Source organism: Alexandromys fortis, unplaced genomic scaffold, assembly GCF_014885135.2.
Source record: "Alexandromys fortis isolate MF-2015 unplaced genomic scaffold, M_Fortis_MF-2015_v1.1 scaffold_41, whole genome shotgun sequence".
NCBI lineage: Eukaryota > Metazoa > Chordata > Mammalia > Rodentia > Cricetidae > Alexandromys > Alexandromys fortis.
Window position 1 is genome coordinate 6,055,973 of NW_026067923.1, and position 17,209 is coordinate 6,073,181.

At 45.5% G+C, this 17,209-nt stretch overlaps 1 protein-coding gene across 1 annotated transcript in view; it reads left to right on the forward strand.

Moving 5' to 3' along the window:
- Sbspon (somatomedin B and thrombospondin type 1 domain containing) overlaps positions 1-14,928 on the forward strand; it is a 33,716-nt gene extending 18,788 nt beyond the window's left edge. Inside the window, exons 3-5 of the mRNA XM_050142134.1 lie at positions 7,553-7,643; positions 9,883-10,059; positions 13,614-14,928. Of these exons, the coding sequence (XP_049998091.1) occupies positions 7,553-7,643; positions 9,883-10,059; positions 13,614-13,731 (386 nt within the window). The 3' untranslated portion in view covers positions 13,732-14,928. The remainder of the gene's footprint in view (positions 1-7,552; positions 7,644-9,882; positions 10,060-13,613) is intronic.
- The last annotated feature ends 2,281 nt before the right edge of the window (positions 14,929-17,209 follow it).

A 17,209-nucleotide genomic window follows, 5' to 3' on the forward strand; every position in this document is an offset into this window, starting at 1 on the left:
GGGGTGCAGTGGAGGGGCGCAGTGGAGGAATGCAGTGGAGGGATGCAGTGGAGGGACTCAGTGGAGGGGCACAGAGGAGGGGCACAGTGGAAGGATGCAGTGGAGGGATGCAGTGGAGGGGCACAGTGGAGGAATGCAGAGGAGGGGTGCAGTGGAGGGGTGCAGTGGAGGGACTCAGTGGAGGGCGGCAGTGGAGGGCTGCAGTGGAGGGGCACAGTGGAAGGATGCAGTGGAGGGGTGCAGTGAAGGGGTGCAGCAGAGGGGTGCAGTGGAGGGGTGCTGTGGAGGGGCACAGTGGAGGGATGCAGTGGAGGGGTACAGTGGAGGGGTGCAGCAGAGGGGTGCAGTGGAGGGTGCAGTGGAGGGCGCAGTGGAGGGGCACAGTGGAGGGATGCAATGGAGGCCTCTCCCTGATGTACTAGTCACATTCAGCTCAAGGAGAAATAATTACACAGCTCCAAAGGGATGGCTCACAGAAGCAATCGTTGTTCATACTCGGGCCAGGCCATCTGTCATAAGCTGCCACATTGGGGTGACATCCAGTGGGGTCCATCTCAACAAGTTCATATGTTCTGGGGTAGGGGCGTGTGGATTAGAAATGTCTGTGTTCCTCCACAGCCCTCTGCAAAAACACAACACGACAGGCACCCCTAGATGGCTGCTGAATGACTCTTGGGTTTTGGTGGTTCTTATGACCCAGAGTCTACTTCACAGGAAGGGCATCTGCTCTATTCATGGTATTTGGCTGCTAGAAGGGTTTCTTCAACACCAGGCTGTTGTGTACCACTTCCCAGTCTGCAGTCCTGGCAAGAAAGTTAAGAAAATGTTATGGGCAATGAGATGCAAGCACCAGGACGTGTGATCATCATACACCCAGGGACAGAGTGTACCCGGGAGAACCTGGCGGCTACTCAGACCCCTGGACAGCCTCTTTTCCGCCTGGAAGTGCCTATTCCTCTGTCCAGCAGTTCCAGATGTTCCTTCTCTAACACCCTCATCCACTTGGTCCCAAATGTCCCTTCTCACAGCTCCTGACACCACACCCCACTAAGGATTTGATGCAACTGTCTTTTCTCTTGCGTCTTAAAGCTGACCTTGGTCTTGTTTAAACACTTGTGTAGACTTTGCGTTACACTCCCTTCCTAAACTCATAAATAACAACCTCATAGTTTGCAAAGAAGAGGGCAATCGTCACATTTTTAGTCTCAACTTTGGTCCTCAAGGTCCCGCCCCCCGTGAATTGCAGTGATAACTCCACTTAGGCTGTCTGGGGAGCATGGAGCCACCGAATATTCCACTGTGGTGGTTGCTAACACCAGATCCTGGACCAGGAATCTCTGGATCACTTAGAAACTCCTTAGAAATCCAAGTTCCTGAGGCCTGACCCAGACCCATGGGATCAGAATACCTGGGGTGGGTCCAGAATTCTGTCTGAGTTGTAACAAACTCTTCTGCTCACTAGAGTTTCAGAATATCTCAAACATGGCCTCACACATCTGCCTGCGTCATGGCTGGCAAAAGTTTCCCAAGCTTATCTTCTTCTGTGATAACAATGTGAACAGAGAGAGCTGGTCTCTACCAAAGAACTTTTCAGAACAAATGATGATCGAGACATCTTCACTCGGCAAAGAGGGAGATAGAATATGCAGGTTTTCCTCACTTTAGTTAAACCACCCCCTCCCAACACACTACCCCAGAAGAAACTCAGTAAAATCACTAGTGTTCACCAAGTACACATGAAAAGATAAACAACTCAGAGGAAAGAGGGGCGCGAAACAGTAATGTGAGCATTTGGTCTGAAAGGTTCTTCAGGGTTTGTTTGACTCTCTGAGCTGGTGCGGAGGTCCCAGCAGGGGAGTGCAGCGGCTCTCACAGCCTTGAAGACCGATCCTCCTCCATCAGGAGAGGTCCTTCGCTTCAGCTAAGCACACGGCTAAAGAAAAGATGTTCACGGAGTGTTGAGGGAGGAACAGGATGCCTGCTTAGCAGAGCCAGACAAGCTGGACCAATCCTAGTGATCAAGGGGCTGACGCATGTCATAGCCAGATCTCTCTCGCATTCTCATCCAGTTGGTAACACCGAGCACCTGTGCATGCCATGACTGTGGTGGGTTTTAGAGATTCGAACCCAAACAGCAAGCGCATCCATCACAGCTCATTGCAGTTCAGTGATGAGCACTGTGTTAAGAAGGTTCTCCAGCTGGAGGACAGTCTCTGGAGCCCACACAGGAGAAGGAGAGAGCCAGCTCCTGCCAGTTTTCCTCTAACCCTCACAACATACACTCTGGCATGCACCCACCAGTACCCCCAATAAATAAATCCGCGCACACACTCTGGCATGCACCCACCACTATTATTGTAAGGTTCTCAGGTTGATGTGGGAGCGTGGAAGAGAGCCCACCTCGGTGTGGTAAGTGCATTTGTTCTGTTACATGGTCACATGTGTACCCATTGCTACTTCCCACCTCTACCAGTGTTCCTGTACACAGTGCATGAGCCCTAGCTCGAGGTGTAGTTATACCTTACTTTTAAATGGCACAAATTTTTGTTTGTTTTTATGAGGTTGGATCATGATTATGTAGCCCAGGCTGGCTTCAAATTCAATTTGTAGCTGAGGATAACCTTGTACTTCTGATCCTCCTGTCATTACCTCCCAAGGGTGGGGATTACAGACACACACACACACACACACACACACACACACACGCACCAAGTTCAGAGAGATTTCAGAAGCAGTCTTGAGTCAGTCTTCATAGGCGTGCTCCGAGAACCATATTCATGCCCATGGCTACTGTAACAAATCCCCAGAAACTTCGTGCCTTAATATGACACATATGTTTTCTAGTTCTGAGGGACAGAATTCAGCGCAGGGCTGTCTGGATTGAAGCAAGTGAAGGCTCGTCAGGAAAGTCATTCCAGGCTTGCCGTGGGTGAAAGGGCATTCCTGAGATACAGGAGCAGAAAGGGTGGCGGTGTATCATCCAGTTACATGGGAAGTAATTGAAAGTGATCACAGTGAACGAGCCAAGGAGAACTCTGAGCACTACAGCCCGAGTCTCCTTGCTGCTCACAGTGAACGAGCCAAGGAGAACTCTGAGCACTACAGCCTGAGTCTCCTTGCTGCTCACAGTCAAATGGGAAAACAGAGATACAGGAGAAGAAAGTTATTTTATCTGAACGGAATCAGGACTAGGAATGGGGTAATTCTCAGCTTCTCAAGACAGCAAACAGTGGTGAAACACAGAGACTCGCTCTCGGGGGAGCAGGCTCTAGGAAAAACACTAATGGTGTGTCTGTACATCCACTTCCTATCTCAGGAGTTAAGCTGCCACCAGCTTGGTGACCTAGGCAATACAAATGTGTTATCTGAGAGTTCTGTAGGAATCTGATGGGTTTTACTAGGTTACAGCTGAGGTATCAGTGGGGCTGCGTAACATCCTGGGACTTGAGGGGCCAGTTTGCTTTCAACATTTTCATCTTTTGGTGTTTGTGGGCCTTGCCTTTAATGTTATTTATTTATTTATTTATTTATTTAAGATTTCTGTCTCTTCCCCACCGCTGCCTCCCCTTTCCCTCCCCCTCCCCCAATCAAGTCCCCCTCCCTCATCAGCCCAAAGAGCAATCAGGGTTCCCTGCCCTGTGGGAAGTCCAAGGACCACCCACCTCCATCCAAGTCTAGTAAGGTGAGCATCCACGAAACTGCCTAGGCTCCCACGAAACCAATAGGTACAGTAGGATCAAAAACCCATTACCATTGTTCTTGAGGTCTCAGTAGTCCACATTGCCTTTAATGTTTAAACCATCTCTCCAGCCTGGTTTCTCACCTTCGGAGATGAAGTACAGCCCTGCCTCACGCTGCCTTCCATCTCCGCAGCTACCTGCATTGCGTCTACCCACGCCTTTCTGAAGTCGGGTCTCCCTCCCACCGGATTTATGAACCATCCCTTGTGACTGCTTGAGACACATCTAGAAGATGGAGACCCTTGCTGTTTCAGACCCCATTGCCTAACAATTTGAATTCCATCCGTATACTTAATCCTTCTTTGCCATGTAACACCAAACATTCAGGCATTCACACATCCTGGAGATTGGGACTTAGACATCTTGAGGGTGCCTGATGCCTCATTCTGTTTTCCACAGAGACTAGGACAAGTCGTTATCTTGGGCTTCCACACTATGAAGACAATCGAGTCCTGGGAGGCAACTGCAGGGCTCTCAGAGCGAAAACTAGGAGCCCATGACCACGACCCCTGTGCGGCTCCCCTCCATATTGCATCATTAAAATTAGGATTATGGATCTGGTGACTAAGACAAAATATAAAAGCCCATGAAGATTACTCTCTTCTTAATGAGTTTTCTGGTTTGACTTAAGGTATAGGATATTTTATCCTAAAAAATTATAAAAAAAAGAACCGCTGCACATTAATGAGGTTTGTGTGCATTTTCCTCCCCACAGAAGAGCAGGGGCTGTTTGCCAAATCTCCCTTTTATTTTCTTCGGTATGTACAGAGCGACCCGCTCTTTTTTTTTTTTTTTTTTTTTTTTTTCCTTTTTTGTGGCATGCCCTTGTGTCCGAGGGCTTATGAAACTCTCAAAGCAAATTTCATTTCCTTTCATGTTCAAAGGAAATATTTGCAGGGCCATGTTTCCTAAAAGTGAAACTTGCTGTAAAAGGGAGCAATGGTGGGTCCATAGGTTGCCAAAGAGGTGGAGAATGACCTCTGAACAAAGACCCATATTACACCTGAGTATTGCTGCCAGCAACGGAAAAGGAAGGGGGCCGTCACTTACTGAGAGACCGTGTCCTGAGGCACCAGCTACGTGCTTCCACACAGAAGCAGGGGTGGGGCTGAAGGCAAAAATAACTTTTAAATTATTTACAACCCTCAAGATATGAAAATTAAACTTGTGGGTTATTATTCAAGAATGGCTTTGGTTCAAAGCGCCGCGGGCCATCTGGCTCCTGGACTGTGTGCAGAACTCATGCGTGGGGGAAGAATAACCTGGATGCAAACCTTGCAGCCGCTGGGGCGGGGGGAAAGTGGGATCCCGAGGGACTGCTTTGCTTTTAAGATGTGCCGTAAGACAGGGCTGTTGAGGCTCAGGCAAGTGGATTGGGAGTTCAAGACCAGCCTGGGCTACATGGCAAGACTCTGTCCCCAAACAAACAATAACATAGACTATCAGCATAGAAAGTAAACATGAACATAGGGTTTCCTGCAGTCTTGGCTGATTTTGAACCTCTGATCCTCATTCCCCTATCTCCCGAGTGATAGGATTATATAGACAAACCACACATTTGTTTGTTTGTTTTCAGTACAAGGGATAGAACTCGGGGCCTCACTCATGTTAAGAGAATGCTCTAATAACTGAGCTACATTGGTAGCCCCTGGACAGGAAGCCGTAAAGATCAGAAGGTGAAATCCAGGCATGGTAGACATGTGCTTATAATACCTGTATTAAGGGACATATGATCTCTAAAGATCAGTGGCCACCGTGACGAGCCAGCCTCAGCAGAGAGGCTGTGCAGTCTCCTAAAACAAGGTAGACAAGACTGACCTCTGGGGTTGTCCCCTCCTCTCCTCTTGCATGAGCACACACATGCACACGCTGGTCCTGGCTTCACCCATGAAAACTTAGGAAGGTCGAGGTGTTCTGGGCTGGTGCGTCCGCATTTGTGGTTGCGCTGATTGCTGTTGCTTCTGTTGCTGCTGCTGCTGCTGCTGCTGCTGCTGCTGCTGCTGCAACACAAGGAGCCAAGGACGGCTCTGAGGGGTCAGGTAAAGATGTGGGATTTGGTTTCTGACTAATGCTTTCAAAAACAACCAACTCCACTGGGTTTATATAAGGAACATGTCAAGAAAGGGTTACTTCTCTTAAAATGAAAAGAGAGAGAGAGGGAGAGAGAAATAGAGAAAAGGGGAAAAGAAATAAAAAAAGATCGGAAAAGGAATTAAGGCCTGCCATCTTGTGGCAGGCAGGAGCCAGGAAGGTGCACGTGTACTATGAAGCTGCTTTTCCTCTTTGAACCAGTGCCCTCACACTAGTTTGCTCACGCTAATGACTTTATCATCTCAGAACCCAACGTCAGCTTGTATCTGCCCTTACCTGGATTGTTCAGTTTCTGGAGCAAAAGGCAGGAGAGGCTGTTGAGTCCTCTTAGGCTCTGTTCATCTGTAGATTCACCCAAGCAGGACTGGACATATTTAGGGAAAAATTGTCTGTACTGAACATATACAGTTGATTGTGTTGTGTTGTGTGTGTCTGTGTTGTGTGTGTGTGTATGTATGTATGTATGTATGTATGTGTGTCTGTGTGTGTATGTGTGTTGTTTGTGTATGTATGTTGTGTGTGTAAGTATGTGTTGTGTGTGTATGTGTGTTGTGTGTGTATGTATGTGTGTGTGGGTCTGTGTGTGTCTGTGTATGTATGTGTGGGATGTGTGTGTGTGTGTGTGTCTGTGTGTGCGCAGAGAGGCCAGAGGTTGATGTTGGGTGTCTCCCTCAGCCTCTTTCCATCTTACTTTTTGAGACAGGGTCTCTCATTGATCTTGGAGCTCACCGATTTAGCTGGATTGGCTGGCTGGCCAGCGAACACAAGGATCTCCTGTCTTTTTCTCCTCAGTGTTAGTATTCTAGACGAGTTGCTGGCATGTCTGCATTTTCTTTTTTAATGTGCTTGCTAAGCAGGGAGTCCTCAAGCTTGTGCAGCAGCGAGCACATTGCCATCTGAGCCATCTCCCCCACCCCAACCTCTTTCCCTTGGTATTGGTCTCTAAATCAGGGCTTCTTTTTTTTGTGTGTTAATGTTAGTGTTTCTATGAAAACATCAAGGCCTTGTTTACTGTAACTGAGCCATTATATTTCAACAAGAAGACTTTGCATCCATGTTAAAAACACTGCAAACCTTAACATACAATGGCCTCGAAGCTGTGTTTCCGCCAGCATTTCCTGGTGTGAAGGCACACACAGTGCAAAGCCCACTCAGAATCAAGGCTGTGGTAGAGCTGTGTGGTGCAATGTGAGCGCGCATGTTCAGAAACAGCTCGCATCCACGGTGCAGTGGACTTTGAGCTGCTTTCAATGCGCGTCCGGACACATTTTACTCCTGCTCAATTTTCACAAGCTCTGCCTTCAGCTGTAGGGATTTGTGGGGGCAAAGCTGCCAGGCTGCGGTTCCCAAGAGGCTTGGGGCACCCATGCTTGCTTCTTTTATTCTTTCTCATTTTCACCACTTGTTTTCTCTCCTTCCCCTCTGCTTTCTTTGATCCTTCTCTCGTCTAGTCTCCAACTACTTTTTCACCACCTTTCTCTCTTTCACACCTGGAGGCCACTATGCCCAGCAGAGGTCTCTGGTTCCCTCTGTGGCTATCAGATGCATATAAATACCGATTCAGTTTGCTTCGGAAGATGCTACAGCAATCTCTGTTGATACTGTGCCACTAAGATGTTTGGACTTGGAAATAGAGATCTCAGATAGGCATAGAATCTAGTTTGGGAAAACTTACTGAGTACTTTGACTGTGCAAATACAGTGTAATTCTTCCTTTTCTAGTTCCTGCCTTTATAACCAGCTCTGCATTCAACAAGAAGAGAACAATACAAGCCACATCTCCACAGTGGTCTACACAAACTGAGGATGCTGGGTAATTTACTTGAAAATTACTGCCAGGTTTTCCCTCCCTCCCTCCCTCCCTCGGTCCGTCCCTCCCTCCCTACCTCCCTTTCAAGACAGGGTTTCTCTGTGTAGCCCTGGCTGTTCTGGAACTCACTCTGCAGACCAGGCCAGCCTAGAACTCACAGAGATCCGCCTATCTGGGATTAAAGGAGCACACTACCATGCCCAGCAGCTTAGTTTCCATGAGCTGATTTGTGAATCTGAGAGTTGTTGACACACTTTCATTCGGAGGGCGTCTCACGGACACGACACGCACAGGCTGGAAGGCACCTCCAAGATCACCCTCATCCACTCTTCTTCCATCAGAGAGAGCTCTTAGGAGACCCAGCAGCCACATCCTCAGGTCTCCAGGCTGTTTACTAGCGATGGGTTATTGAAACTCGAATTTTTATTCTTAAAAGATTCAGCTGAGCAGAACTTGGGACAGCAAAACTAATATTGTAAAAATGGCCATGTTACCAAAGGTGATATATGATTCAGTATAATAATTACCATCAACACTTAAGTGACATTCTTCACAAAACTAGAAAAGTCTAAAATTCTCACGGAAGCACCAAGAGGTGAATAGCTGAGCAGCTGGGGGAGTTGGTGGTGGTTGGCTTGTCATCATGTGACATACTTGGTCGGACATCTGACCGAGGAAATGCTAAGATAAAGCTGAGCTGAAGGATGCTCATATTTAGAATAGATCTTAAAAGCACACACATTCACAAATTCAAAAGAAAATGTAGAGAATGTAAAACGGGTAAAAAAAAGGGGGAACTGNTGGGTTATTGAAACTCGAATTTTTATTCTTAAAAGATTCAGCTGAGCAGAACTTGGGACAGCAAAACTAATATTGTAAAAATGGCCATGTTACCAAAGGTGATATATGATTCAGTATAATAATTACCATCAACACTTAAGTGACATTCTTCACAAAACTAGAAAAGTCTAAAATTCTCACGGAAGCACCAAGAGGTGAATAGCTGAGCAGCTGGGGGAGTTGGTGGTGGTTGGCTTGTCATCATGTGACATACTTGGTCGGACATCTGACCGAGGAAATGCTAGGATAAAGCTGAGCTGAAGGCATGCTCATATTTAGAATAGATCTTAAAAGCACACACATTTTACTTGGTAGGACATCTGACCGAGGAAATGCTAAGATAAAGCTGAGCTGAAGGCATGCTCATATTTAGAATAGATCTTAAAAGCACACACATTCACAAATTCAAAAGAAAATGTAGAGAATGTAAAACGGGTAAAAAAAAGGGGGAACTGATCTTGCTAACAGGGAAATATAATCTAAAGCCACAGGGAGTTAGTGTTTTACCTCATTGCAGTGTTTTAAAAATGTTGAACGAATGATTCCAAGTGCTGGAGATGATTAGAAGGGCCGAGACTCTAATTGAAAACATGAGCTATTTTAGCAATGCTTGCTGCAAATATCTTTCTGGTTTTTCTTTAATTCTCTCGGTAATAGCTTTTGATAAACATAAATTTCTAAATTTAATATAGTTTAATTATAAACCATTTTTCTAGCTAGTGATTTTATAATCTTATTTTAGAAGATTTTCATAATTTCAATCCATAACATTTATTATCCCACATTGCCTTCTAAAAGCTTTACTATTTTTCCTCTTACACGTATACAGAAAATCCAGTGCCACTGCTTCCTGTGAGTCCAGCTCTCCTTTTCCTCTCTGACTGAAGTGCAGTCAGAGAGACAGCCACACTTATTTGTAATCGATTGCTTCTCTGTGTGTTTAGTGATGCATACGTTTTGAAAATAAAACTCTTAGAAGTTGTTAAAAAAAAAACAATACTTGGTTGAGCTCGGTGGTGCCCACTGGCAGCCCGCACATTTGGGGTGGGGTCGGGTTCAGAGGTTGAGGAGTGTAAGGCCAGCCTCAGCTACGCTGCCGAGTTCGAGGCCAGTAAGAGGTGTGTGAGCCCTTATGTCCATCTCATGTCTGTGTGTGTGTACGTGTATGTGTGTGTGCGTGTACGTACGCTGGGCACGGTGGCACATTTATAATGCCGTCACTTCAGAGACTGAGGCAAGACGATGGCTCCTAGGTCAGCTCGGGCTCCCCAGTGAAACCTTGCCTCAAAAGCAAAGAATGAACAGTCTTTGCCATGTGTGACTGACACGGCCCCTGAAGACTTCCTACAGTATTGGCCACTTCTAACTATGCTAAGTGACCTCTTAACTTCTTTCATTCCAGATACTGTATGGAGTTCAAGACAGAGTCCCTGACTCCGCACTGTGCCCTGGACAACCGTCCGCTGACTCGATGGATGCAGTATCTCCGAGAGGGATACACAGTGTGTGTGGACTGTCAGCCTCCAGCTATGAATTCTGTGAGCCTGCGTTGTTCCGGAGATGGCCAGGATTCCGACGGGTAAGGAAGGGTGATGACTGAAGGCTTACTGCCGCTAGCCCTGAGACTCTGTCCTCTGTGTCCTAATGAGCGGACCAGTGTGCAGCACATAGCAGGATGTGGCAGCGAGGGGCTGTCCAGTGACCCACGTCCAGGGCTTTGGTTCTCACTATGGGACTCAGACGCTCTCTAGACCAGAAAGACATAGGCTCCTTTAGTTTGAGGGCTTCATTTCAAATGAAGCTGCCTCCAAACGACCAAAAACCTGACCGCTCCAAAGGTACTAGAGACTACTTGAATCTGAATCTCTTGGCTTGGAGACTGAATACGCACATTCTTGGTCCCTCTTCTTAGGACCAAGTAAACCAGAGTTTAGTAATCTCTTAGGTCTGGACCTAAAACTTTTTAAATAAAATGTCAGAAAGCAGTTATTCCTGGCTTTTCAGCCAACACATCTTTTGGAATAACTCCTCTTCACTGACACCGGCCAGGAAGGCAGCCGCTGATGCGAGTTTTAAACCTTGGCTTGGTTCTAACAAAATTTTTTTTTTGTGAATACCAAAATTTAAGTTTTGTATGATTTTCATGCATCATGAAATATTAGTCTTCTGATTTTTCCTCTACTCTTTGTTGCTGTTTGAAATAGGGTCACACTCTAGCCTAGGATAGCCTGGAACTCACAACATAGGTCAGGGTGGCCAGGTACTTGTGGCAATCCTCTGGAATCAGGCTCCAAAACATTGGGATTACAAGCATAGACCGCCATCCCTGGCTTCTCTTAACTCCTAGAAGCATTAGCGCTGTGGCTGGGAAGACGGCTCAGCAGTTAAGAGTCGGTGTTGCGTTTGCAGAGGACCCAAGTTCAGTTCTCCGCACCCAGACTGGGTGGCTCACTCCTGCAAGACCCACACACATACGCACAGAATTAAAAACAAAATCCTAAAAAATTAACATTCATCCTTAATTCACAAGTCCCATTGAAACAGGGGGCAGGCAAACAGAGGGGTCAATACCGCGCTGGCCCTGCCCAGGTGACTCAGATGCTAGTAACGGTTCAGATCTGCTGTGCCTGAGGTAGGGTTCGGAGAGCGGTGACTGCAGACTTGTGTCTCGCCACAAGCCTCTGCCGGGACTGCACCCACGTTCAGTGAGATCCACTAAATGCCATTTATGGCTAGAAGAAGGAAACGCTGGGGCCGCTATGGACAAGAACCAATCTATTCACACACGTAATGGTTTTCAGCATGTCAGGTGTAGCTGGTAAAAATAGATTAAAAGTAAAATACTGACCTTTCCAGTTAATCATACTCCCATCGTGTTTTAATATTTAATAATTTGGCTCATGTTTAATAGTCGCTTGTGCCTGGCGGTCTCGACTGAGCTCACCATATGAGCAGTAAAGGGGGTGAGGAATTCATAGCAAATGAAACCTAATATTTGGATTTAATGTTTTTCTGAATACCTCATCTCTATTTTGACTTTAAATCAATTTATAATTCAAATTGTACCCAATAAAGAAAGTACGTAAACCCTGGTTACTATACAAGTAACTTAATGAAGAATATATTTAATTCTCTGGCTTTGCTTTCTGTACTTCTTCCACATTTCATTATGGAATCAAAGAATTGGAATAGAATGAAAGTAGTCATTTGGTAAGACCCTCCTAACTTAAACATACACAGCCCACCGTTGTCCTGTGTGCAGTACCCTAAAGAGTACCTGAAGAGATGGACGAGGACACCCCGAACAATTCTCTGAACACGGTGTCCTTGAGTAGGGACTAACTGGTGACTCACATGGACAGAATCCCAGAAAGAGATTTTGGTGACTGTAGAAGGGGGTGGCGTCTAGAGATGGCTCTGTATGCTCTCGCAGAGGACCCAGGTTTGATTCCTAGTGCACACATGACAGCTCCCATCCATCTATAAACCCAGTTCCAGGGGGATCCAATGCCCTCTTCTGGCTCCCACATTTGGGCAAAACACTCATACAAATAAAATAAAATAAAAATGAACAAATAATTTAAAAATCTGAGTTGTAATATACATGAAACTGTATGATTACTATATATCTTAGAAATGGCTTCTATTGCTTTGATAAAATATTGTTAACAAAAACCATTTGGGAAGCAAAGGGTTTACTTAACCTTACATCCAAGTCTATCACTGCGGGACATCAGGGCAGGAACTGGAGCAGAGGCCAGGGAGAAGTGCCGCTTCCTTGTTGGCTCCCCATGGGTTTCCTAACCTTTCTTAGAGATTTCTGGACCACCAGCCCAGGGCTGGCACTGCCCACAGTGAGCTGGTCCCTCTCATACCATCATCAACTTAAAAAATATACCACAGGCTTGCCCAGGGGCCAATCTGGTGGAATCATTTTATTTTTTCTTTTTCTTTTTTTTTTTTAAGTTATAAACTGATTGGCCCATTATCTCAAGCTTCTTATTAGCTCTTGTAGCTTATATTAACCCATTGTCCTTATCTATATTAGCCACATGGCTTGGTTTCTTTTTCAGCAGGGCAGGTCATATCTTGCTTCTTCAGTGGTTTGGGCAGGACTTGGGAGGAATGGGCTTCCTCCTTCCTAGAATTCTCCTGTTCTTCTTGCCCCACCTCTACTTCCTGTCTGGTTGACCCACCTATACTTCCTGCCTGGCCAATCAGCATTTATTTAAAACATGATTGACAGAATACAGACAATTATTCCGTACCACTTCCCCTCTTTTTTTTTTTTTTTTTCATAGCAGCATTATTTGTAATAGCCAGAACCTAGAAACAACTTAGATGCCCTTCAATGGAAGAATGGATGAAGAAACTGTGGAATATATACATATTAGAATACTACTCAGTGGTAAAAAACAATGACATCTTGAATTTTGCATGCAAATGGATGGAAATAGAAAACACTATCCTGAGTGAGATACCCCAGACCCAAAAGATGAACATGGGATGTACTCACTCATAATTGGTTTCTAGCCATAAATAAAGGACATTGAGCCTATAACTTTCTTTTTTAATTTATTTATTATGTATACAGCTAGCCAAAAGAGGGCACCAGACCTCATTACAGATGGTTGTGAGCCACCATGTGGTTGCTGGGAATTGAACTCAGGACCTTTGGAAGAGCAGGCAATGCTCTTAACCACTGAGTCATCTCTCCAGCCCTGGAATCATTTTCTTAATTGAGGTTCTCTCTTCCTGAATGGCTCTAGCTTGTATCAGATTGACATGCACTGGCCAGCACGTTGTCTTTAAGATCAACAACAAACCAAAACACATTACGGCTAGAGAGATGGCTCAGCTGTTAAGAGTACTTGTTGCTCTTGTAGAGGACCTGGGTTCAGTTCCCAACACCCACATAGAGGCTAACAACCTAGCTCCAGGGGAACAAGTACTCTCTTCTGGCCCCTGTGGTCACTAGGCATGCATACAACACACTCACATATGTGTAGGCAAAACAATCATGCACACAAATTAAAACTATATAGATCTTTTTAAAAAAATTACAGCTGTGTAGATTAGAATTTGCTGTGGTTTGCTTTTCGTATAACCTACACTTCTACCATATCGTTTTAGAAACCAGACTCTTCGCTGGCAAGCCATTGGCAATCCTCGATGCCAAGGGACCTGGAAGAAAGTGCGGCGGGTGGACCAGTGCTCCTGTCCAGAAGTGCACCGCTTCATTTTCATATAGAGCGCCTCGGAGCCACCGCACAGTGCGCTTACGGTGGGCTGAGTACTGCCAACCTGAGCTCAGCCCTCAGAAGCCCTCAGAAACTGTGCCAAGTTCCCGGACACGCTCCATTGCCACACATCACTTCTGAGAAAGAAAACTTAGGGGTAGCTCTCAAGGATCACAGCCTCTTTGTTTTTATTTTTACTGAGTTAAAGAACCATACTAAAAGCTCCTATGGCCTTGACCTTAAACGTTTGGCCACAGAATGCACGTCTGTTTGTACTAGAATCACTACCGCGGGCTCTAGTTTGGGTAAAGTTGCTGTTTAAGGGGATCTATGTATTTTGTCATTATTGGTTTTTTGTTTAATTTTTAAAGACTGAATCTCGTTATGTAGCCTGGAACTCACGCTGGAGATCAGGCTGGCCCCTAATTCCTAGATATTCAACTGCCTATGCCTCCCTCGTAAGTGCAGGGACTGAAGGCGTGTGCCAGCCCGCCCAGCTATTCTTTGCCTTCAGTCTTATTTTGCAGTGTGGGGCAGTGTTTCTGTGCAGCCCTGGCTGTCCTTGAATGCATTCTGTAGAGCAGTGTGGCATCAAACTCAGTGATCCACCTGCCTCTGCCTCCTGGGTACTGGGGTAGAAGACATGCGCTACCTATTCTTAAAAGATTCTCGCTTAAAAAAAAAATCTACATGTGACTCTTACACATAGTGTTCCCATGTATTACCTTACAGGTTGTCAACTAATTTCAAGTCAATTGTCACAATTAATCTACCACAGAGAAAGGTGTTAAAATTTCAATTGGTGTTTGGTAGTGAAAAGCTAGCGCCCATGATAAAGACATTTTTCAAGAAGAAATTTTCCTTGGTTAGTTGAAAAGAGCAAACAGCCATGGTAGATCGATAGGAATTGCTTAAAACGTTACAATTTCCCTGAAATTTTGGCACCAATGAAGGAGTCAGATGCTTTATTTTTAAGCACTCTTTCATCATGCATATCTAAGATTGTTTCCAAAATTTAGTTCCCGGAGCAGAATAAGACAATCTTTTAATGTCCAACTTCACGTTTAGTTGAGATGTACTTACTAATTTTCTTTGTACGGCACATGTTTGGGGTGAGATGCAGAGGTACATATGGTAGGAGGCATGGATCTTCCTCTAAGTGTTATGATCTCATACACAGGCAATAAAATATTACTAGCTTTACCTTACGGCTGTAGCCAAATGGCACGGTGTGCTTTCAGATCTAGGATAGCAAGCTATTCTGCAGTCATCTGCGGAGGCTGGTCCAGGTTCTCATCCCAGGCTCTGCTTCAGAAGAGATCCTGAGCATGCCCCAGACTCCAGCCTAGGACCTCAGTCGGGTTTTGTTTTGAAAGTTTTAAGAATTGAAGCAGTATTGAACGGGTTTGATTACCGTGGTCTGAACTACATTGCACTCATTAACATGGTCAACTACATGTGTATGTTTGGCACTGATCGCGTGACAGCCGAAGGCCAGCAGCAAGCTTAAAGGGGCGGCAAACATCGCCAGTGGGATTTGCAACTGTATTTTCATTTAACTGCCAAGGCTGTTTTCATGGAAAACAAAACAATAAAATAAAACAACTTGAATTTTGGGGCTGGAGAGATGGCTCAGGTGAGAGGGTACTCATTACTCCCGTAGAGAACTGGAGTTTGTTCCCAGCACCCCTGGAGGATGGCTCATAATGGCTTGTAGCTCCAGGATGTTTGGTTGGGCGCGCAGAGCATAAGCAATCAGTTAAATGTAGCGACAGAGACACACAATTTTTAGTTCTGGGTGAGAAATACAGCTCACTTCTCTTCCTTCCCAATAAATTATGCAGATAACATAGGTGAACAGAGAGGAGGCAGTTTTAGCCCAGAACCTCTGAATGCATTCCCGCCCCGTTCATCCCCGCACAAGGTCTCATGTAACTCAAATTGGCCTGGAACCCACTATTTAGTTGAGGACGGCCTTGAACTTCTGATTCTCTGCCCTTCAGCTCTCAGGTGCTAGCATTATAGATGTGCATCCTCACTCTAGGTTTTGGTGCTGAGGACTGAACCTAGGATATTGTCACACTAAGAAAGCGCCCCAGTGAACTGGGACACGCTTGGATGACTGCAAGAACATTTTACAGACCAGAAAACAAGAGTTGGATGAAGTGGCGGGAACTTATTTTCATATCATTTAGAGAACATGGAATCAGCGGTGAGAACCTTTCTTCTGAAAGGCAGATCTCTCTCAGTTCAGGGTGACTTCTTGAAGGTCCTGTTTGCTGAGAGAAAATTAGCTCGTCTAGAGAGGAACAAAGATCCTTGAGGAGGCAGACTCTCTTCAGCATCAGTGGGTGTTGTAAATCTGACAGAACAAAACCTCTAAGCTCTGAGAGAAAATACATTTGAAGCCAGACCAATGTCACTGAGTAAGCATGACAGCAAGACTCAGCCTTGGGCCGGACTTCAGGAGCACTTCCCTATTAGATGGCCCCACTTCTACAGAGTCAGGTTCTGATGGGACAGAAATGAGAAGATACAAGCATAAGGCAGTCACGGGATCAGAGAAATCCATCATCAGAGACTGAGACTTCTTTAAGGTCCACCGAGGGCTGGCTCATTGGATTTCTCTAAGGAGCATCACACCAGACACAGAACAAACGTCTAGGATATCAAAACACTAAAGAATCCAAAATGTTCTTGATGGAAATATGTGGTTCATATGTACAGGACCAGTAATTAAAAAGTGTATGGCAGTTTATAACACAACATTTGAAGCTACAAGACAGCAGCGACACCTTTGAAATTCGAAAAGGAAATGAATATATGGAAATAGCCGCTAAAGGCTAAGCTTACAACCAAAAGTAAATAACTGGGAAAAATTCCATATCCAATAAAATTATTCACCACACACAAGGATAAAGCAACGGTGTTTTTTAGACAGGCAAAGCACGGAAGTTCCTGCTCTATTCCCCTTTCTGGGAGGGCATCAGAGGGAGGGATGCTCAATCTAACAGGGAGTGGAGTGTAAGCCAGGCAAGACTACCTGAACAGGGAACATGTTCAGGAAAGACAAAGGAGATCTGTGGGCACAGGGCCAGCCCAGACCAGGTGGGCCACAGCCAGTAGAGCCAGACTACCTGGACGCAGGACAAGAAGACAGTGACAGAATGCCCATTACATGGTGACAGGATTGGAGTCTTCAGTTTGGTTAGAGGAATCAGAAATGTGGAAATTATAGACATGTAGAAACTATAAAGCTCATGTGTAAACAGCAGCCACAGAACTAAAATGACATAAATATTATGTAATTATACAAAACAATGAAAAAAGATGACAAATTATGTACAGTGGAGCCACACAGGTAGGTGAGGAGTGGAGAAAGCTAAGTGTAAGGGCTGGGGGTAGGGAAGAAGGTATAGATGGTGTAAGTATGGGGGCTGGGGTAGGAGTGGGTATAGATGGGTGTAAGTATGGGGGCTGGGGTAGGAG